The 21,764-nt window shown below is 49.1% G+C and overlaps 1 protein-coding gene across 4 annotated transcripts in view; it reads left to right on the top strand.

The window, feature by feature from the left end:
- DCLK2 (doublecortin like kinase 2) overlaps positions 1–21,764 on the top strand; it is a 235,802-nt gene that overhangs the window by 22,962 nt on the left and 191,076 nt on the right. For all 4 annotated transcript variants that reach the window (XR_010177472.1, XM_063920574.1, XM_063920575.1 and 1 more), the window contains one exon: positions 16,475–16,809. Coding sequence is in view for 3 of the 4 variants with exons in the window: in XM_063920574.1 (XP_063776644.1) it covers positions 16,475–16,809 (335 nt within the window). In the remaining variant the exon portion in view is untranslated. The remainder of the gene's footprint in view (positions 1–16,474; positions 16,810–21,764) is intronic.

The following is a 21,764-nucleotide window of genomic DNA, read 5'->3' as shown; positions in this document are numbered from 1 at the left end:
TACTTAGTATCCTATGCTAATGCAACAGTCTGCCAAACTAAGGGGTCTATTTACTAAGCAATGGATGGAGATAAAGTCGCTGGAGATAAAGTACCAGCCAATCGGCTCCTAATGGCTATGCCACAGGCTGTGTTTGAAAAATTACATTTAGGAGCCGATTGGCTGGTACTTTATCTCCAGCGACTTTATCTCCATCCAAGGCTTAGTAAATAGACCCCTTAGTCACAAATGTGTGCGTATAAAAGTACAAGCCTATCCCACCCACTGTTCTAGTGTCTGCAGGTGCAATCAGCACTTGCACCTGCCCTATGCTAGGTGTAAGAGAACCATCAAACAGACATCCCTTTCCCGTACACACTACTCCCAATCACATAGAGCTGTACATGCAAACCCATCAGGGCCGGATTAAGCCTTGGGGGTCCTGGGGGAAGGAGGGTGTATATTAGATTGTGCATACCTCCCAACATTACCCTTTCCAGGAGGGACAAAATACTTTTTACCTGCACTTCATATATGATTGGTGTCAACCTGTGTTGAACTATAGTTGATAAGAAAGGTATTTCAACACAGGTGATGGCAATCATAAATTCAGATGGAAGTCCAGGTAGAGAGCATTTTGTACCTCCTGGGATGGGTCATGGTGGGAGGTATGGATTGCGTATATTAAATGTAAACCAGTGGTGTATACAGGTTGAGTATCCCTTATCCAAAATGCTTGGGACCAGAGGTATTTTGGATATCGGATTTTCCCGTATTTTGGAATAATTGCATACCATAATGAGATATTATGGCAATGGGACCCAAGTATAAGCACATACTGCATTTACGTTTCATATACACCTTATACACACAGCCTGAAGGTCATTTTAGCCAATATTTTTTATAACTTTGTGCATTAAACAAAGTGTGTGTACATTCACACAATTCATTAATGTTTCATATACACCTTATACACACAGCCTGAAGGTCATTTAATACAATATTTTTAATAACTTTGTGTATTAAACAAAGTTTGTGTACATTGAGCCATCAAAAAACAAAGGTTTCACTATCTCACTCTCGCTCAAAAAAGTCCGTATTTCGGAATATTCCGTATTTCGGAATATTTGGATATGGGATACTCAACCTGTATTAGATTTAAACTAATAGTTTAATAATGCCAGGGTACTGTTTATACTGTAGCTCCACTTTATTTAGAGACAACTATTTTCTAAAGTTTTCTTGTAGTGGAATAAAGACAATTTAAGCAACCTTAAAATACACATATAAAAATAAAATCTATACTTTATCTTGTCACATGCAAGAATAGCAGCAGCCTCTGTACTACTACACACTGGGATAGGACTCAGGATGTCTCTCTCGGGCAGATTAAATTGAAAAAAAAAACAACAACCTTTTTTCCACAGCCAAGGGGTTTTGGTATTCAATTAGTTGACTGAAAATGGGACAAGGTGATTTCTATAGAAATCATTGCGTCCTTTTTTTTTCTCTCATCTCCAGAGCATATCTGATTTTCTTTCCTAAAATCGTTAATTTTAGGAAAATTACCGGGACTTGCTCTGGCACACCGGTAGGACCTCCCATTAGGACTAATTAAGCAATTAGAAGTTTCCAATTAGCTTAATTAGTCAGTAATTAACTAACTTCCCAAAGCGTTCTTATCCAACTTCGGAAGCTGGATCTTCTGCAGCAGTAGTGAAGTATGTGAGTGTTTGTGAGTGTATAAGTATGTGTGAGTGTGCGTTACACCTCCCCCCGCTGGCTACAAGGAAGACTAAATTTCCAGCAGCCCTTGCACCTTCGGGACTACCAGCAGTGCCCTCCCCAGTGGAAATATGGATGGGAGATCCCTGGAGAAGTGAGTGTCTGTCTTTTTTTTTTTTTTTTATGACCATTTTTTTTTTAAATTGGATACCACAGGTATTGGGCGCACACTCTGTCAGGTTTCCCGGCCAGAGCACACTGACATCAGTAGCTCTCCCTCTAGGTAGCAGCAGAACCATGCAGCCAGAATGCGAACAGTACAATTGTATTTTCAGCAGCATGAATCTTTCTTGAACACTTTTGACGTTATTTTCATTTTTTAAACTGTTTTGCATGGCACTTTATCTTATCTTTATATAGGTTATGGACAGCACAGCACCTTACACATAATCTATCTGTTTAGCTTTCACTGTATCTTCTGAAACTGCCATCACATTAGCTGCAACACAAATTTTTTGACTCTTCCGAACGTTTTTCTATTAAGGAACTGAAGCTAGTTTTACACATTCCTGCGGCAATCCAAAATTGGGCGCAATGTTTTGGTACCTTGCTAAACCTTGCTCCCAATTGACTCTCCTCCTCTGTGTGTGTGTCTCTCTCTAGACCTGAATGCTCTCATTAGATAACAGGTTCACAGGACCCAGACACCCAGGCGGGGAGGAAGAGAAGCTGGCATCCGTGGGTCACTAACAGGTCTCTCCCCTATTCTGTCTCACCTTTGCTTAGGAACCTTCATCAGTAGGTCATGAAACCTGGTACTCCTGTTCATCTACCTGCACTGCATATTGTTCTGTTCGCATTCTGGCTGCATGGTTCTGCTGCTACCTAGAGGGAGAGCTACTGATGTAAATGTTCTCTGGCCAGGAGACCTGACAGAGGGGGGCCCGGAGTACAGTATCCCCTATGCCAATCCCCCCTTCCTTAATCTGGCTATGTTATCCATCAGATATAACCGCTCTGTATGTCGTAATCCTTGTCACCCAGTTGCCTCCCAGAAACGTTTATTTCACGCTGGACTCTGTTCACACAAGATACAGCATACACATGTATACTGTACATGCAACTTTGGACACATCGTGCAGTACATGTGCACAACATGTTTTGCGATTCAACGCATTTGCAGTTGGTTCGAAACAGGACATAAGTCCGACTCAGAATCAGGCCCATATTGGGCCTAATTAAAACCTGACCGTAGATGTGCAAAAAACGCACATCTACGATCAAAATCTTTGACATGCGGGGGGACGCCCAGCCCAGAGCAAGTCCAACCCGCATTCTGGGTCCTGCCCCTTCACAGACATGTTGCCCCCCTGCAGACATTCGGAAGCAGACGGCTACCCACAATGTTTTTTTTTTTTTTAAATACTTTATTTATGCGTGGTCAGGTAGGTACAGAGAACATACTGAAAATACATGGGACAGGCGGCCAACATAGCCAGTGTCCGGGGTAGACCACATTTTCAAGTATATAACAAGATTAATCAATGAGGGAGAGACAATCAACTTCAAACATGGGGTTTGGGGGGGGGAGGGGGAAGGACCACATTTGTGTCTATATATGATGTATACCATGAGAACAAGTAAAGTCAGATTAAGAGGGGGGAGGAGATTCAGAAGGGGGTGTGGACGAAGAGAGCAGCAGGGAGGAAGGGAACTTAGAGCGGGGGGGGGGGTGGGGGGGTTAGAGAGAATTGTCGGAGGGGGAGAGCAGTAGGGGCCCATGGGTCCCTGGGGGGGAGGGGGGTGTTCTAAAGGAGGGGAGGCTAGTTTCTGCGTTCGGCGGCGAGCCAAGGAGCCCAAACCTGCTCGAAGACGTGGCCCCGGTCGTGGAGATAGTATGTGATCTTTTCCATTGAGGCGATGTGCCAAATTTTAGCTTTAAGGGAGAGTAGGGAAGGTGGGGAGGGGTTCTTCCAGTTGAGGGCAATCAATGATTTTGCTGCTGCTAAGATATGTGAGGTTAGCTTTTGGGAGAATTTATTGAGGAGTGGGGGGGGATAACATAGCAGGGAGGTCCAGGGGTCTTTCCGGACAGGAGGGTCTAGAAGTGAGTTAAGGAGGGAGTAGACCAAGTCCCAGAAGGGCACAATTACTGGGCAGGTCCACCATATGTGGAGCATAGTGCCTCTAGCTCCGCAGTTTCTCCAACAGGACGGGGAGGAGGATGGGAAAATTTTGTTAAGTCGGTCGGGGGTGTAGTACCAGCGGTAGTAGATTTTGTAGGCCGTTTCCTTAAAGGCAGTGGCAATGGAGCTTTTAGCGATCCCCAGCCTCATATCCTCCCAGTCCTCTGTTTCTGGAGGAGGTCCGAGGTCTTGTTCCCACGCGAGTTCATGGGGCCGGGAAGAAGGGAGGGAGGAGTCTAGTAGGAGAGAGTAGAGTTGGGAGATTATACCTTTGGAGGAATGGGAGTTGACGCATAGGGATTCAAAGGGAGTAAGGGCGCGGAGTAAGGCGGAAGAGGGGAAGGAGGCCAGAAAATGGCGTATTTGTAGGTATTGGAAGGGGTTAAGTGGTTGTGAGGGAGTTTTCCGCTGGAGGTCGGGCAGGGACAACCATTGGCCTCGATCGGCAAAGTCCGTTGGAAATTTAAGGCCCAGTGTTGTCCACATTCGGGATCTCGTAACAGAGAGTCCGGAGGAAAACTTGGGGTTTTGCCAGATGGGGGTCAAGGGTGAGGGTATGGTAGTGAGACCCCAGTTCAAAGAGAGAGCGTCCCAAGTTTTGAGATTGAATTTGATGGTAGGGAGATGCTTAGAGGCTGGGGATCGAGAGGTGGGGGAGAGGCCCCATAGGGGGGACAGGTCTGGAATGCCCATGAAGGCTGCTTCGATGTCCAGCCAGGACACCGATCCTGGAGGAGCGTATGAGGTGACAATGTGGGATAGGTGGGAAGCAAGGTAGTATAGTTTGACGTCGGGAAGGCCTCTACCACCCGCGAAGGTTGGTCTTTTCAGAGTATTGGCGGCTATGCGGGGAGGTCTGTGGTTCCAAATAAAGCGTGTGAGGGCTCGTTGAATAGTGCGGAGGAAGGTGGTCGGGACTGTCACGGGAAGGGTCTGGAAAAGATAGAGCCATTTGGGGAGAATGGTCATTTTAACCGCTATGATCCTGCCCAGCCACGAGATGAAAAGACTATTCCAAGAGGTCAAGTCAGCTAGTGTTTTGGTAAGGAGGGGTGGAAAGTTTTCTCGGAAGAGGCAGTCGTATCGAGGGGTTAGGTATATCCCTAAGTATTTGATCTTCGTGGGTTGCCATTTAAAATTGAAGTTGGTACGGAGGGACTCGGCCTCATGCTGGGGGGTATGAAGCATCATGGCCTCAGATTTGGAATAGTTGATTTTATATCCTGATATAAGACTGTAGGCTTGTAGTAGCGAGAATAGATTTGGGAGTGAGATGAGGGGTTGGGACAGGGAGAGTAGGATGTCGTCTGCAAAGAGAGAAATTTTGGGATTTGTGGGGCCCACCTGTATACCGTGTATGTCCGGGTGTGCTCTAATTTGAGAAGCAAGTGGTTCTATAATGAGGGCAAATATTAGAGGGGAGAGAGGGCAGCCCTGACGTGTGCCGTTGGCAATACTAAGTGGGGCGGATGGGATACCATTGATAAGGACGGTGGCAGTGGGAGTGGAGTATAATGCTAGGATGCTTGTGAGAAAGCCGCCAGATAGGCCATAGGCCTCTAGGGCGGGTCTCAAGAAATCCCAGGAGATTCGGTCAAATGCTTTTTCGGCGTCTAAGGAGAGTATGATAGTGGGGGCTTTCCTGGAATTCGAGATATGTATGAGGTCAATAGCACGCCTGGTGTTGTCCCTTGCCTGGCGGCCCGGGATAAATCCTACTTGATCGTAGTGAACTAGGGAAGGGAGGTATGGGTTAAGACGGGTGGCCAGGATCTTGGCAAAAATTTTAAGGTCTAGGTTCAGGAGGGATATGGGGCGGTAGCTGGCGCAGTTAAGGGGATCTTTGCCTTCTTTGGGAATCACCACTATTCTGGCCTCTAGCATCTCAGGGGGAAAGAGGTCGCCCTGGACAACCCCATTAAAGAGAGAGTGCAGGTGTGGGGAGAGAAGGGCAGAGAATTTTTTGTAGTATAGAGCCGTAAACCCGTCCGGGCCCGGGGATTTGCCAGTTTTTTGCATGAGGATAGTCTGGGCGATCTCTTCTACCGTGATCTCCCTGTTGAGGGAGTCCAATGCGTCCTGGGGTAGTCTGGGTAGTTTGGAAGCAGAGAGAAAGTGGGAAATGAGGTCAGCGTGGGGTTGGGAGGGGGCACCCGGTGGGGGAGGCGGGAGTTGTATAAATCAGTATAGTAGGATTGAAAAGCGGCTCTAATGGCTATGGGGTCTTGAACAAGTTGGTTGAGAGAGTTCCTGATAGTGACAATGTTGGTTGTGGCTCTCGTAGAGCGGAGTCGTGCCGCCAGAATCTTGTCCGCCTTGTCGCCCTTCTCATAAAAGGTCTGGCGAAGCCACTTAAGACGCTTGGCCACCCGTGTAGTGAGAAGGAGGTCAAGTTCCGCCTTAATGGTGCGAAGTTCGGACAAGACCTTCGGGTCGGAAGACGCTTTGTGTAGGGTCTCGAGTGCGTGGAGTTTAATGGAGAGTCTATTGTATTGGGAGAGGGTTTGCTTTTTGGCTTTTGAGGCAAGGCTAATGAGGTGCCCCCGGAGGACCGCCTTGTGTGCCAGCCAGAGGGTGGACCTAGAAATGTCGGGATGGTCATTTAAGGCGAAGTAATCAGAGATCATGTTTTGGAGGTGAGAGTTTATCTCAGGGTTGTGTAGGAGGGAATCGTTGAGACGCCATGTCATGGGGCGAGGGCGAGAAACCAGGCCTGTCAGGTCGCAGGATATGGGGGCGTGGTCGGACCAAATTAGTGGGTGAATATGGGCATCCTGGAGATTCAGGGCCAGATCATGGCTGAGCAGGATCATATCAATTCGGGAGTAGGAGTTATGTGGGGCGGAGTAGAAGGTGTAATCGCGGGCAGAGGGATCTTTTATCCTCCAAGAGTCATAGAGGAGTTGAGAGCGCATGAGACGGAGGAGGGATCTAGAGCGGAGGGAGTCCGACGGGGAAGGGGCAGGGGAGGCGGTAGAACGATCTAGCTGTGGGTTGAGGACGGAGTTAAAGTCCCCTGCAAGTATGAGGTCGCCTCTTTGGACTCGTGTGAGGAGAGTATCCAGCCTTGTGAAGAATCGTTCCTGTCGTTGGTTGGGGGCGTAGACGTTGACTAGGGTGCATAATTTATTATTAAGTTTCCCCACCAGGACTAGGAAACGACCGTCTTTGTCGGTATGGGAGTCTAAGAGTTCGAAGGTGAGGTGACGGGCAAATAGGATCGCTACTCCACGTTTTTTGGCTGAGTGATCGCAGGCGTGAAAGGAGATAGGGAATGGTTTGCAATGGAGGGTAGGATGTGAGTCGTGTAGAAAGTGAGTTTCCTGTAGGAAGATCAGGTCGCCTCTGTGGTGTTTAAGGGAGGCAAACAGTTTACCTCTCTTTTGAGGGCTATTCAGACCCTTCACATTATGAGAAAGAACCCGGAGACCCATGGGGAAACAACAGCGAAGTAGGCAGATTAAAAAGAGCGGAAATGTTTAGAGATGTAGGAAGGGGGGGGGGGAGATAGGTTGGAGGTATATGAGGTGGGAAAGAGTATGGTCCACGTAGGGAGGGGGGGGAGAGGAGACCGGAAGGGGTGGGAAGGTAGTTGGTCATCTGGCATTGGAGGCCAGGACCGGTAGAGCTGACAATGGGAGGGAGTACTAGGCGTCGGGTGAGCACCTAGGTCAGCGGTAGGGCGCGTGGCCCTGTGGGGGCGCGGCATGGGGCCCAGTTCGTGGATCACGAGCCGCTCGGGAAATAATCGTAGGCAAGCCTCCCCCGGGGGGAGTCTGAGGGAGAAAGCTAGAGAGAAGACAGGAAGAGAAGACAGCTGGAGCGCCAGCCCCATGGGGCTAAGAAGAGGAGAAGGGGGGGGGGGGGGGGGAAGGATGGAAGGACTTAACTCAGAGGATAGCATGGAATCACTTCAGGACAGAGACATTTGTAATTTTAGGCAGTTAGGCATTAAGATTCGCAGCATTGAAACGTTTCAACAGGGGGCAACAATAAAGCATTTGTAAAACAACAACTGAGGAAACAAGAGATCAGATTACGGAGAACCTGAAATAGCGTAAGATTTCTATTGGGAGAGTGCGACCAGGGGTGGTCGCCCCATTTTTGTGTGAAAAGCGGTTGTGTAGAGGGATGAAAGTTCTCAGGTAACTGGAGGTGGAGCTTGGGAGGTCGCGGAAGATGGGACCGTGATCCATTCTGAGCGCGGAGATTGGGGTGTGTCCCGTTGTGACCGCGGCGGGAAGCGCGGCGGGTGAGCATCTTGGTCAGGGGTGGAGATGCCCAGCCTTGAGAGGAGCGTTTGGGCCTCTGATTGATCTTTGGCTGTGAGAAGTTTCCCTTGGTGCCATACGAGGATCCGGAAAGGGAAACCCCAGCGGTACTTCACGTTGTGGCGGGAGAGTAGGGAGGTAATGGGTTTAAAGTCCCTACGTTTAGCTAGAGTGAGCGGGGATAAGTCCTGAAAAATTTGAAGCGGGGTGTTTTGGAAAGTCACAGATCCTAATCGTCGGGCCTCCCTCATGACGGCTTCCTTTGCCGTGAAGTAATGTAGTCGGAGGATGACATCTCTGGGCTGGGAGGAGTCCTGGGAGCGGGGCCGCAGGGCCCTGTGGGCCCGGTCCAGGAGGAGATGTTCCTCAGGGGTGTCAGGCGATAGGTGTGCAAAGAGACGTTTGAGGTAGAGCTCAAGGTGAGTAGGCTCGACCTCCTCGGGGATACCCCGGATCCGCAAATTATTTCTCCTTGCTCTGTTGTCTTGATCTTCATGGTCCTCCTTAAGGTGGGCGACATCTTGGCGGATTTGGTGAAGGTCGGTTTCAACCGTTTGCTGGAACGTTACCACCTCCTCGACCCTTCTTTCGAGTTGGTCAGTTCTGGAGCCGATGTCAGCGATATCTGATTTGAGGGAGTGTAGAGCTTGGACTGAGGATTTGATATCCCGCATCTCCTTAAGGAGGGAGAGGAAGTCTCTGCGGGTAAGGGGTGTATGATCGTCTTCCTCAGCTTCCGATTCGGAAGGGGCCTGGGAGGGCCCGGGAGTATCAGACTTGTTCATGGCCGGGGTGTTTTTTTTGGTTAGGAATGGTGTAAGATCGGACCCCTGGGATTTTTTATTACCTCTGGTCATCGTGGGAGTAGGGAGGGGGGGATAGACAGCAGGGGAGATGCTGGGGGCGGCGCTCCAGCGGTGAGACTCAGGACCGGGGAAGGCAGGCCGAGAGCATTACGGGTGCATTATATTGTAGTTATCTGTGTCCGGTCCATGGGGGTGACCCGTGGAGGGCCCGGAGGGTAGATATCCGGGGTTGAGAGGGGGACTCACGTAGGGTCTCCACCGACCAGGAATCGCGGAGGCGTGCTCCGGGCACGGACCAGCCAGTGACCGGGGCAGCACCACTCAGCGGTGAGGGAGGTCTGCAGCTAGTAGCGGGAGGGGAGTCCACCGGCAGGGTCCGGAATAAGCTGTGATGAATGAAGGGGGGGCACAGAGAGGGGGCACAGAGAGGTAACCAGGCTATCCACAGCCGCGGGGGGGAGATAGGTGGCTCCAACAAGCCTCCACACCGGCAGGGCTCCGCAGCGGGTGTATGCAGCTACTTTAGGCCCCGGCTCCTGGTGCTGATGTAGGCCTCAACTCCCGGGGGCTTCAGAAGCGGCAGCAGATCCCTCTCTCCCCCTGCTAAGGTAGTATTTTTGTTAGAGGGGGTCTCGGAGGGGGCAGGGCTGGCTCGTAGGGGCAGGGGTGTGCAGGTAACCGGCGGGCCGGGTGCAGCAAGATGGCCGCCGCCGGAGTGGGTGCCGTCGGGAGGAGGCCGCAGCCGCGGCTCTGGAGGGCAGGGAGTGGGAGTCTGATCCCCGCCGCCGTCCCCAATGGTCCGGGGTAAGAGAGGGGCTTAGAGTGAGGCTGCTTGCTTGTGCAGGGGAGCCGCCAGGGGACCCGGCGCGGCCGCGTTCTGGTCCCGGAGCTCGCTCCCGGGTAGGCCCCAAACTCGAGGTCCCGGACCCGGGACGGAGCGGAGGCCTCAACACCCACACAGCGCCCGGGGACACCTCTCCAGCCTCCCCGGGCGCTGGGCGCGGCGGGCACTCGCCAGGGGGTGCAAGTCAGCGCGGGAGGTCTGGGGAGACTGTACCTGTCGGAGCCGATCACGCGTCCCCGCGGGTAATTCTTCGGTCCGTCTGTGCCTCCCTCAAGCGGCTGTCGTGGAGGGGCCTCTCAGCGGTGTCCGCCGCGGTCCTCCCTCTGACTCAAGGCCGCCAGCCGCGTCCCCCCGGGGGCCGCCCGCCGCTCACCGCCGTGCAACCTCCCCTCCTCTGCAGCCAAGATGGCTGCCGTCCGCGCTCCGGCGCCCGAGATCCAGCAATCCTCGGTCCCGGGGTAAGTCTGTCGGGTGGGGAGTAGTGTCCTATAATGGGTACCGCTGTAGCAGCGTTAGGAGGGTTCTTGGAGGGCTCAGCGCGTGTTCTCGGGGCGGAGGCCCACACGTCCGGGGATGATCCGAAAATTGAGGCCCCTGCTTCGGGGCAAGGAGTAGGCCGCAGTCCGCAGGAGCCAGAAAACCGGCTCCCCGACTCCGCAGCGCTGACTCCCCGCTTGCACCACCAGGGTATAGCTTAGAACTGCTCTTGTTAGATAACGATTTGTGTAGCTGAAGGCTTTTATGGCACTTTTTAGTCCCAGATCCCTGGGAGCTCAGATGTAGTGCAGCCTATTCAGTCAGCCTCCAGGCCACGCCCCACCCACAATGTTTTTGGGCGCGACCCGCCCCAGCAACGGTCCGGGCACGCCTCCATTGTCCAGACCATGCCCCCCCCAATGCTGCCACAACGCCTTCCCAATGCCTCCGACACGCCCCCAACCGTCCCGCGTCCGCCTCTGCCTGATAGATCGCACAAGTGAGATGTCGCTGAATTTCACTGTGTGCACATGCACCGTGCGGCTTCTTCGCGTGTGCACACAGCACTTGCCTTCAGCCTGGTAACGCTGCCGCTGCAGTGACGAGGTCTGAATTAGACCCCTTGTCAGGTACCTGGAAATAATTTTGAGAGGAATTGTATTTTCAGCAGCATGAATCTTTCTTGGACAGTTTTGACGTTATTTTCATTTTTTAAAACTGTTTTGCATGACACTTTGGGCTAGATGCATCATCGCTTGGAGAGTGATAAAATGGATAGAGAACAAGCACCAGCCAATCAACTTCTAACTGCCATGTCACAGGCCCTGTTTGAAAAATGACAGTTAGGAGCTCATTGGCTGGTCATTTATCACTCTCCATTTTATCACTCTCCAAGCGATGATGCATCTCGCCCTTTATCTTATCTTTATATAGTTTATGGGCAGTACAGCACCTTACACAGAACCTATCTGTTCAGCTTTCACTGTATCTTCTGAAAATGCCTTCACATTAGCTGTAACACAATCTTTTGACTCTTCCCAATGTTTTTCTATTAAGGAACTGAAGCGAGTTTTATAAAAATGCTACCAGTAATCTAAATGATTCTGTCTGTTGAGATTTTATTTTTGTTTATTATTACAGCATGTCTTCTATTTTTATTTTATTCTTTACAGTTATACTCTGCGCTAATCCATGACCTTAGTAATTGGACTGATCTTTTATACTAATGTGGTGTTTACATTATTGATAGTAACTGCCGTCCAGTATTATTTTACACAGGTTTGTGTGTTTATAAATAGGTGTATTTTACTAGATCCCTACTGTGTTGCTAAAGATACACAATACGTGGCTAAGTTTGTCCCTATAATGCACTAAATCAGGGATGGGGAACCTTCGGCCCTCCAGCTGTTGTTGAACTACACATCCCAGCATGCCCTGCAACTGTTTTAGCATGGCCAAATAGCAAAACTGTAGCAAGGCATGCTGGTATGTGTAGTTCAACAACAGCTGGAGGGCCGAAGGTTCCCCATCCCTGCCCTAAATGATGAACTGTATTCCACATAAGAGAGCTTGCGTGTGTTCTAATTTTCCCAAGAAAATCTGTATTTTCTATTAAAAAGGGATCTTCACGTATAGTCCCTAAACACTGGCCAATACTACTGAAAGATATGAACGATCCCGTTCATTAAGGAATGAGATATCGCTCATATCTTTCAGTGAATAGGCACCAACGATAAATGATGCGTGGCCCCGCGCTCGTTCATCATTGGTGCCGGCTCGTTTAAACATGCAAGCCAATATATGGCCAATCTCGTCCATATTAGGTTGCACTGCTATGGAGCTGGGTGAAGGGGGGAGTGAAGAAACTTCACTCCCCCGTCACCTCCTCCTTGCCGCCGGGTCGCCCGTCGGCTGTATCGGCCGTCGGGCACCTCGGCGGCACATCACCATGTCATGTTGATATCGGCAAATATGTTTGGTTTTATTGAGCTTGAGCATGTAATTGGATAAAGGGTCTAATTCAGAGGTGATCCCTGCAACAGCACCGATCGCACTCTGAAGCCTTTTGGGGGGTACGCACGCCCAGTGAGATGCGAAAGCAGAGTGGGAGGGTGCATGCCAACGGCATTAGAGCGCCGTTGGGGGGTCTAGACAACGCAGGCGTGTCCGGACTGTTGCTGGGGCGGGCCGTGGCGGCTGCGTGACACCTCACGCAGCCGCAGTTACTCAGAACATAGAGGGGAAGCCGCCAGCCAGCACAGCCGTGCGATGCTTTCGCACCTGTGCAGTGGGGTAGGGCCTGACATGCCGGGCGGACTAGCCCTGTGCTGGGTGTCCCCCCACATGTCAGAGAATATGATTGTAGCACATCTACGATCAGCTCTGACTCACCCTCAAAGTTAGGAGCATTAAAAACAGTAATGCTACTAGGCAGACCAATTGTCATGATCAATCCTTAGTAAATTATATCCCTGTTCAGCACTATCTGGTCAGGTAAAGGCTGTTGCTGTAGAGCTTTTCTTAGCTCAGATGTCACACACACTTTACATTGTTTGCACAACTTTTGTAATGTTTTGAAGATTCTAACTTTCTGTTATTATACCACTGTTATTATAGAATAATACTTATACTGGTAAACTAGTATTACTAACAACCCCTGACAATTATTGCAAAAACATAAGCGACAAAGATTCTCCTCAAACTCTCTATTTATGGGCATGCATTATGAATAGCGTCAGGAAGGAGGTCTCGGAGCTGTTCAGTTATGCAGGCAGAAACCCGACTAAACTAGTGGCACAATTCAGCTTTCTGCCTTTAGTGCGATGCAAGCAGCGTTGCGGCAGGTACTTATGTCAGAGGATGCTGGTTACCGAGGCTAAACACTTGGTTTAAGGGTGTGGTAACCGGCAGGGCGCGAAGGGGATAATTGAATAGCCCCAAGACCTCCTTCCCGATGCTATTCAGATGCGTTGAATTGAATCAAGCCCATGACTGGTAAGAACAAATGTTAATCTGATGCTTTCGGGCTGATCTAAGTTCTCTTGTGAAAGCTAGCAACGTTCCTGAATCTGACAATAGACACAATAAGAAGTTAGCTATTTCTACTTACATTTTCCAGAGGATTCTATATACATTTGCCATGAGATCTAGTAAAAGGAATTCTCATTGGGTATAAAGCTTTCTTTTGCATTCTGGTGTGAACTTCTGTTGTCATTTGTCTATAAAAGATGCAGCACACAACAAAAAAATGCCTTCTCGCTACCCAATGGGAAGTACTATACATGTATTTGCCTATCATTAAAGAGGCATAGGGGTATATGCAATTGCGGTCGAATTCCCGAAATTGTCGAATTTCGGGTCATTTTCGACCCAAAAAAAAAATCGCCTATGCAATTCAGTGCTTTCCGACCAAAAAACGGACTTTCAAAATTCGACTTTTTGAAATTCGACTTTTTGCAAATTCGACTTTTCTGCAATGATACAAGTGCTGCAATTCGACCAAAGCATATTCAATTCAAGTTTGGAAATTCGACAGCAGTGCTTTTAGACAGCAAATTCGTCATTTTCAATCCGCCACACTTTGGAGGGTGAAAACAAATTAAAAATTTTTAAACATGTTTTCTTTTGTGGTTTTTTTTGGGGGAATAGCAGATCTATTTATATTAGAAGGGATTAGGTACTTTTTTTTTTTTTTTTTTGGAGGCACAAATATTATTTATATATTTTTTAAAATATATTTTTTTTTTTTATGCTGGAACGGTGAAATCATAAAAAAAAATGGCGTGGGGTCCCCCCTCCAAAGCATAACCAGCCTCGGGCTCTTCGAGCTGGTCCTGGTTCTAAAAATGCGGGGAAAAAATTGACAGGGGATCCCCCGTATTTTTAAAACCAGCACCGGGCTCTGCGCCTGGTGCTGGTGCCAAAAATACGGGGGACAAAAAGAGTAGGGGTCCCCCGTATTTTTAACACCAGCATCGGGCTCCACTAGCTGGACAGATAATGCCACAGCCGGGGGTCACTTTTATGCCGTGCCCTGCGGCCGTGGCATTAAATATCCAACTAGTCACCCCTGGCCGGGGTACCCTGGGGGAGTGGGGACCCCTTCAATCAAGGGGTCCCCCCCCCCAGCCACCCAAGGGCCAGGGGTGAAGCCCGAGGCTGTCCCCCCCCATCCAATGGGCTGCGGATGGGGGGGCTGATAGCCTTTTGAGATAATAAAAAGATATTGTTTTTTCCAGTAGTACTACAAGTCCCAGCCAGCCTCCCCCGCAAGCTGGTTCTTGGAGAACCACAAGTACCAGCATGCGGGAGAAAAACGGGCCCGCTGGTACCTGTAGTACTACTGGGAAAAAAATACCCAAATAAAAACAGGACACACACACCGTCGACAGTAAAACTTTATTTCATACGTCGACACACACATACTTACCTATGTTCACACGCCGACATCGGTCCTCTTCTCCATGTAGAATCCACGGATACCTGAAAAGAAAAGATCAATATACTCACCTCAGCCATGGTCCAGAGATAAATCCACGTACTTGGCAAAAAAACAAACCGAACACCCGCTCCATGCCGGACTGAAAGGGGTCCCATGCTGACACATGGGACACCTTTCCACGAATGAGACCTGTCAGTGACAGCTGTCACAGAAAGGTCTCTAAGCCAATCAGGAAGCGCAACTTCGTTGCGCTCACCTGATTGGCTGTGCGCTGTCTGTACTGTGACAGCACATCGCAAAGCCGCTCCATTACTTTCAATGGTGGGAACTTAGCGGCTAGCGGTAAGGTCACCCGCCGGTCAGCGGCTGACCGGCGGGTGACCCCACCGCTACCCGCAAAGTTCCCACCATTGAAAGTAATGGAGCGGCTTTGCGATGTGCTGTCACAGTACAGACAGCGCACAGCCAATCAGATGAGCGCCACGGAAGTAGCGCTTCCTGATTGGCTGAAGGGACGTCAGTGACAGGAGTCACGTGATGTCCCGGCATTCGGGAGAAAGGGGTCTGATGTGAAAACATTGGACCCCTTTCTAGTCCGGTATGGAGCGGGTTTTTGCGTGTTTTTTTTTTTAAACAAGTACGTGGATTTTACTCTCTGGACGTGGATTTATCTCTGGACGCTGGAAGGTGAGTATAATTTTTTCACAGGTACCCTCGGATCGTCGGAGACCGTGGCAGTCGGCGTGTCAACATAGGTAAGTATGTGTGTGTCGGTAGTGTGTAATAAAGTTTTACTATCAAGGTGTGTGTGTGTCCTGTTTTTATTTGGGTATTTTTTTCCCAGTAGTACTACAGGTACCAGCGGACCCGTTTTTCTCCCGCATGCTGGTACTTGTGGTTCTCCAAGTACCAGCTTGCGGGGGAGGCTTGCTGGGACTTGTAGTACTGCTGGAAAAAACAATATCTTTTTATTATCACAAAAGGCTATCAGCCCCCCCATCCGCAGCCCATTGGATGGGGGGGGACAGCCTCGGGCTTCACCCCTGGCCCTTGGGTGGCTGGGGGGGGGGGACCCCTTGATTGAAGGGGTCCCCACTCCCCCAGGGTACCCCGGCCAGGGGTGACTAGTTGGATATTTAATGCCACGGCCGCAGGGCACGGCATAAAAGTGACCCCCGGCTGTGGCATTATCTGTCCAGCTAGTGGAGCCCGATGCTGGTGTTAAAAATACGGGGGACCCCTACTCTTTTTGTCCCCCGTATTTTTGGCACCAGCACCAGGCGCAGAGCCCGGTGCTGGTTTTAAAAATACGGGGGATCCCTGGCCAATTTTTCCCCTGCATTTTTAGAACCAGGACCAGCTCGATGAGCCCGAGGCTGGTTATGCTTTGGAGGGGGGACCCCACGCCATTTTTTTTTCGGGTTTTTCACGTTTTTTTACCGTTTTTTAAAATCGCGGCAAAATCCGCCAAATCGGCCGATTTTCGCCCGCGACTCTGGCGAATCCGTTTTTCATTGAATATGGTGAATTCCGGAAGCCACCTTCCGGGATTCACCTGTCGAATTGAGTCGAATTAAAAAACGGCGAAAATTGCCGCGAATTCGACCGCAATTGCATATACCCCATAGCCTCACCACAGCTAAATCGTCCTGCCATATGTTTCGTTTAGGCTCTGTTACAACCAGCTTTACCATGGATCATGTGAAGTAATCATTTTGATCAACTTGCTTTTGTTTTCGTTTCAGGTGAAAGTTATGTTTGTGCCTCAAATGAGTCTTATCGCAAAGTAGACTACAACAGAAACACAAGTCCAAACTGGTCTGTGAATGTAAGGACTGGATCTGGTCGCTCTCTTTCGTCGCTAACTACATTGAAGAATGAGATGAAGGAGAGCAAGGATTTCATTAAACCCAAGCTAGTAACAGTCATCCGGAGCGGAGTGAAGCCACGGAAGGCTGTTCGCATCCTCTTAAATAAAAAGACTGCGCACTCTTTTGACCAAGTTCTGACAGACATCACAGATGCTATAAAGCTTGATTCCGGTGTTGTCAAGAGACTGTGCACTCTAGATGGAAAACCGGTAAGCAATATTTTAAACTCTTTAATGTAGGTTTCTCATACGTCCTAGAGGATGTTGGGGACTCCAAAAGGACCATGGGGTAAAGACATGAGACATGGGCACTTTAAGATTTTGAATGGGTGTGAACTGGCTCCTCCCTCTATGCCCCTCCTCCAGACTCCAGTTAGATTCTGTGCCCAGAGAGACTGGTCACACACTGAGGAGCTCTACTGAGTTTCTCGGAAAAGACTTTATGTTAGGTTTATTATTTTCAGGGAACACTGCTGGCAACAGGCTCCCTGCATCGTGGGACTGAGGGGAGAGAAGCAGACCTACTTCTGTGAGTTTAAAGGCTCTGCTTCTTAGGCTACTGGACACCATTAGCTCCAGAGGGTCTGATCTCTTGGTACGCCTAGCTGCGCGTTCCCGGAGCCGCGCCGTGGCCCCCTCACAGAGCCAGAAGAAAGAAGCCGGGTGAGTAAAAGAAGAACAGAAGACTTCAGTGACGGCAGAAGACTTCAGTGTCTCTGAGGTACTGCGCAGCGGTCGCGCTGCGCGCCATTGCTCCCACACACAAGCAGCACTACAAGGGTGCAGGGCGCAGGGGGGGCGCCCTGGGCAGCAATATACCTCATATATTAGCCTGGCAAAGAGGTATACAGTGCATAGGCACTGTATACAGACCCCCGCCAGTATAAAAATGTGAAAAAGTAGCGGGACTGAAGCGCGCTGATAAGGGGGCGTGGCATAGCCCTCACAGCTCTATCCAGCGCCATTTTCTCCTCACAGAGACGCTGGCCCTGCAAAAGCACTGATGAACAGCTCACAGTGTAAAACCGGGGGGGGGGGGGGGGGGGGGGGTTTGGCACAGTTGTTTAGTGCAATATATGTAAAAAAATAAAGCACTATATATAATGAGCTGGTAAACGTTTTCTGTGTTTTCCCTGACAGATACTGGGATCTACCCTTTATAGTCAGCGTAATGTCGGTGGGTATTTAGTACACGTGTGTCGGCATGTCTGAGTGCTCTGCCAGAAACGGCTATGGGAATCCCTCTGTCGGCACCGCCGACTCCTGATGGTACTTGATTCATGAAATTAAGTGTCAGCATGTCAGTAGTTGTATGCTTTTCCAGAAGAAAAAACTATATGGGAGACACAGGCGTGTGCGGGTGACCCTGTCAGCACCAACTAATCTGACTGGGTATAAATTAACATGATAATCTGATGCATTTCAAAAAGCTATACCTGTATATATATATGTATATGTATGGTACGGTTGCATTGATCTGTGACTCGAGCACAGACGTAGTAATATTTGAGGGGGCGTAATATTAATAATATATATATTTCCCTCAGACCCCTCGGGGTCGCAAAAATGTTATTTTGCCCAGTTACTACTCCCTGTTATCGACACGAATACTATGTCTTATGTCGACCATAATGTTTCCTGATTAGATCCACAACATCGGCATTCAGTACGTTTCATACACATTAAGAACGTATTAATGTCGCTAGGGACCCTGCTGTTCCTGACAAAAATATATATATATATGAGATATGTATATATAGATATATGTGTGTATATGTGTATTTAAATGTGTATATTTATACAAAAAATTTATAATGGATGCTGAAGTAAACTTTTCCTTCTCATGTGCTGGTCGCTCTGTTGAATAACTCTAGGTCAGCCGTGACAAGATGGTTTCAAATCATCACGAGGAGTCCGAGTGTTTATTCTTTTCCCGCCGTGGATAGAATAAAGTGAGAGTCAACCCCTGTTCTGCACGGGGCCCTGTCACAAAGGATCGTTTACAGGAAGTTAAGTGATATTTTAATTATATGCTTTGATTATACTTGCATTACATGCGCAGGGGGGAGTGCTTGTATTCAGAAATGGTCGGTTACTTTGTCATCCGATATAATTACCCTGAGGAGAGATGTGATACTCCTTAAGTTGGGACATATCTAGAACATTGCAACATACTGCCGTGTGACTACAAGGGATGGGACTCTTGGATGCGCGGGCCACTTCCATGGCGGTCTCGGCTAGGAGGGCTTTGTGGATTCACCAAAGGGATGCAAATGCTGACTCCGAAAAGAAGTGGAGTCTCTTCCCCATGAAGGTGAAGCCTGGTGTGGTGATGGCCTTGTTAATATGCTCTTGGCAGGTGCCACGGGTAAGTCTACCTTCTTGCCTTGGTGACGCACTGTTGTAGGATGCAGTCATTTCGATCGAATAGATAAGGATTCCCCTTTCTTTGCAGGTAAAGGAAGGTAAAAAAGGTAAGAGTTCAGCTGCCTTTTCAGGTTCACAGGAGCAGAAATCATCCATTGTTTTCTGCCACGTCCACCGCGGGACGTTGGGTCTATCTTGCAGGGGCCCACACCGGTGGGACCACGTCTAAAACTCTTCAGTCAGTCCTGGAAAGGACATTCCCCAGTGAGTTAAGGATAGAGTCCCTAGGGGGACATACGGGAGTTCCAGACGTTCCCCTCACCGATTTTTTCAAATCGACCTTACCGATCCTCCTCATGACAGGGAGGTAGTATGTGACGCAATACAAGAGTTGTGTCAGGATCAGGTCATTGTCCTGCTGTTCCGGTCATAAAAAAAAAAAAAGAGAAGAAGCTTTTTCGTGCTCCCGAGGCCGGACGGCTCGGTCAGACAAATCCCAATATTCCTACTTAAACTTCATGAGGGAATCTCTCATGGCAGGGTTCTCCACTCTGAAAGTGGCGTAAGGAGGTCTGATTACGGTTTCTTCCGCATTAGGCTTACCTGAGGTTTGCGATTCAGGATTGTTGTTACCATTTCACCAGGGTGATGGCGGTATGATGGGTTTCCTTCGATAGTAAGGAGTCATAATTATTCTGTACTGGATCGCTCTCCGAATTACGGAGAGATCAAGAAGCTATATGGTGCAAAACGTTGTTTTCTCCTTGACAGTTCTTCAACAACAGGACTTGCCAGAATCCCTGTTGGTCCCAACGACACGGTGATCGGCTTGGGTATTATTATTAGATGCAGTACTGAGGAGAGTTTATTTGCTTCCAAAAAAAAAAAAGGTAAGCTCTGAGAATTCAGAGTCTGGCAGACCTGCAACGGTGTCAATCCGTCAATACCTTCAGTTGCTGAAAAAGATGGTTGCGGCCTACGAGGCCATTCAGTGGGTAGGTTGCAGGCCTGAGTGTTTAGCGGGACCTGTTGGACAAATGGTCCGGTTCCCACCTGGGATAATCATGGTTTCAAGACCAGTATCTCGCTCCTGTGGTAGCGGCGCAATTCTCACCGAGGACAAGTGTCATGTTAGGATACTTGTCGCTTCATTAACGGTCTAGAGTTAAAGGCCGTTTATAACGGTTTTCTACAGGCAAAAACCGGAGAAGAAATGGCAGTAGCAAGAAAGATTTTCCGCTGGGAGACGAAAACATTTACGCGCTCTATCACGATGTTCGTTCCAAGAGTGGACAACTGGGAAGCAGACTTCCTCGGCGGATACGTTCTCCGTCCAGGAGGGTGGAGTCTTCATCAAGCGGTTTTCACAGAAGTGACAAGTCTTTGGAGAATTCCGCAAATATACAAGATGGCGTCTCGCCTCGACAAGAAACTTCAGAAATATTGCTCCAGGTCGAGGGGCCCTCAAGCGATAGCGGTGGACGCTCTAGTCACACCGTGGGTGTTTCGGTTGGTCTATGTGTTCTCTCCACTTTCACTCTTTTCAAAAGATGTTAAGGATTATAAGAAGAACAAAGGTTCAGGTGATCCTCATTGTTCCAGACTGGTCAAGGAGGGCTGGTATCCGGATCTTCAGCAATTACTCATAGGAGATTCCTGACCTCTTCCTCTGCGAGAGGATCTGTTATAGCAGGGGCCGTGTGTGTTCCAAGACTTACCGCGGTTTCCATTGACGACTTGGAGATTGAACGTCGGATCCCAGCCCGAAAGGGTATTCCCAGTGAAGTCATCCCTACTCTTCTTCAGGCAGAAAAGAAGTAACGTCAAAACATTACCACCATATTTGGAGGAAATTATGTGTCTTGGTGTGAATCCGAGAAGGTTTTTATGGAAGAATTCCAGTTGGATCGTTTTCTCCATTCTTTTCTTACAAGATCGTGTGGATGCGATCTTAGGTTGGGTCCGATTAAGGTTCAGATTTCAGCCTTATCGTTTTTCGGACAAAAACAATTGGCCACCTTTCCAGAGTTTCAAACTTTAGTAAAAGGAGTCTTACACGTCCATCCTCCCTTTGTGCTTCTGTGGCACCATGGGATCTTTACGTGGTGTTGCAGTTCCTGCAATTACTTTGGTTGAACTTTTCAGTATGGTTGAGTTGAAATTCCTCACTTAGAAAGTGGTCATGCGGTTGACCTTGGCATCCGCAAGACGGGTGTCTGAGTTGGCGGCTTGGTCTCACAAGAGCCCTGTTTAATCTTCCATGAAGATAGAGCGGAGTTGAGAACTCGGCAGCAGTTTCTGCCAAAAGTGGTTTCATCGGTTTCACTTGAACCAACCTATTGTGGTGCCGGTGGCTACTGACGCCTGGGCGACATCGAAGTATCTCGATGTGGTCTGAATTTTGAAATTTTTTGTTGCCAGATTGGCTCAGATCAGGAAAACGGAGGATCTGTTTTTCCTGTATGATCCCAACAAGATTGGGGTTCCTGCTTCCAAGCAGACTATTGCACGCTGGATCTGTAATACGATTAAGCTTGCTCGTTTTACGGCTGGATTGCCGTTACCGAAATCGGTTAAGGCCCATTCTACCAGGAAGGTGGGCTCATCCTGGACGGCTGCACGAGGGGTCTCGGTTTTATAGCCTTGCAGAGCAGTTACTTAGTCGGGTTCAAACAATTTTGGAAATATTCTACAAGTTTGATACACTGGCTGATAAGGACCTCTTGTTTGGGCAATCTGTGCTGCAGAGTCAGCCGCACTCTCCCGCCCGTTCTAGAGCTTTGGTATAGACCTCATGG

Source organism: Pseudophryne corroboree, chromosome 1 (genome assembly GCF_028390025.1).
Source record: "Pseudophryne corroboree isolate aPseCor3 chromosome 1, aPseCor3.hap2, whole genome shotgun sequence".
Lineage (NCBI taxonomy): Eukaryota > Metazoa > Chordata > Amphibia > Anura > Myobatrachidae > Pseudophryne > Pseudophryne corroboree.
Note: the sequence above shows the minus strand (reverse complement) of the source record. Positions and strands in the feature narration are given on the sequence as shown.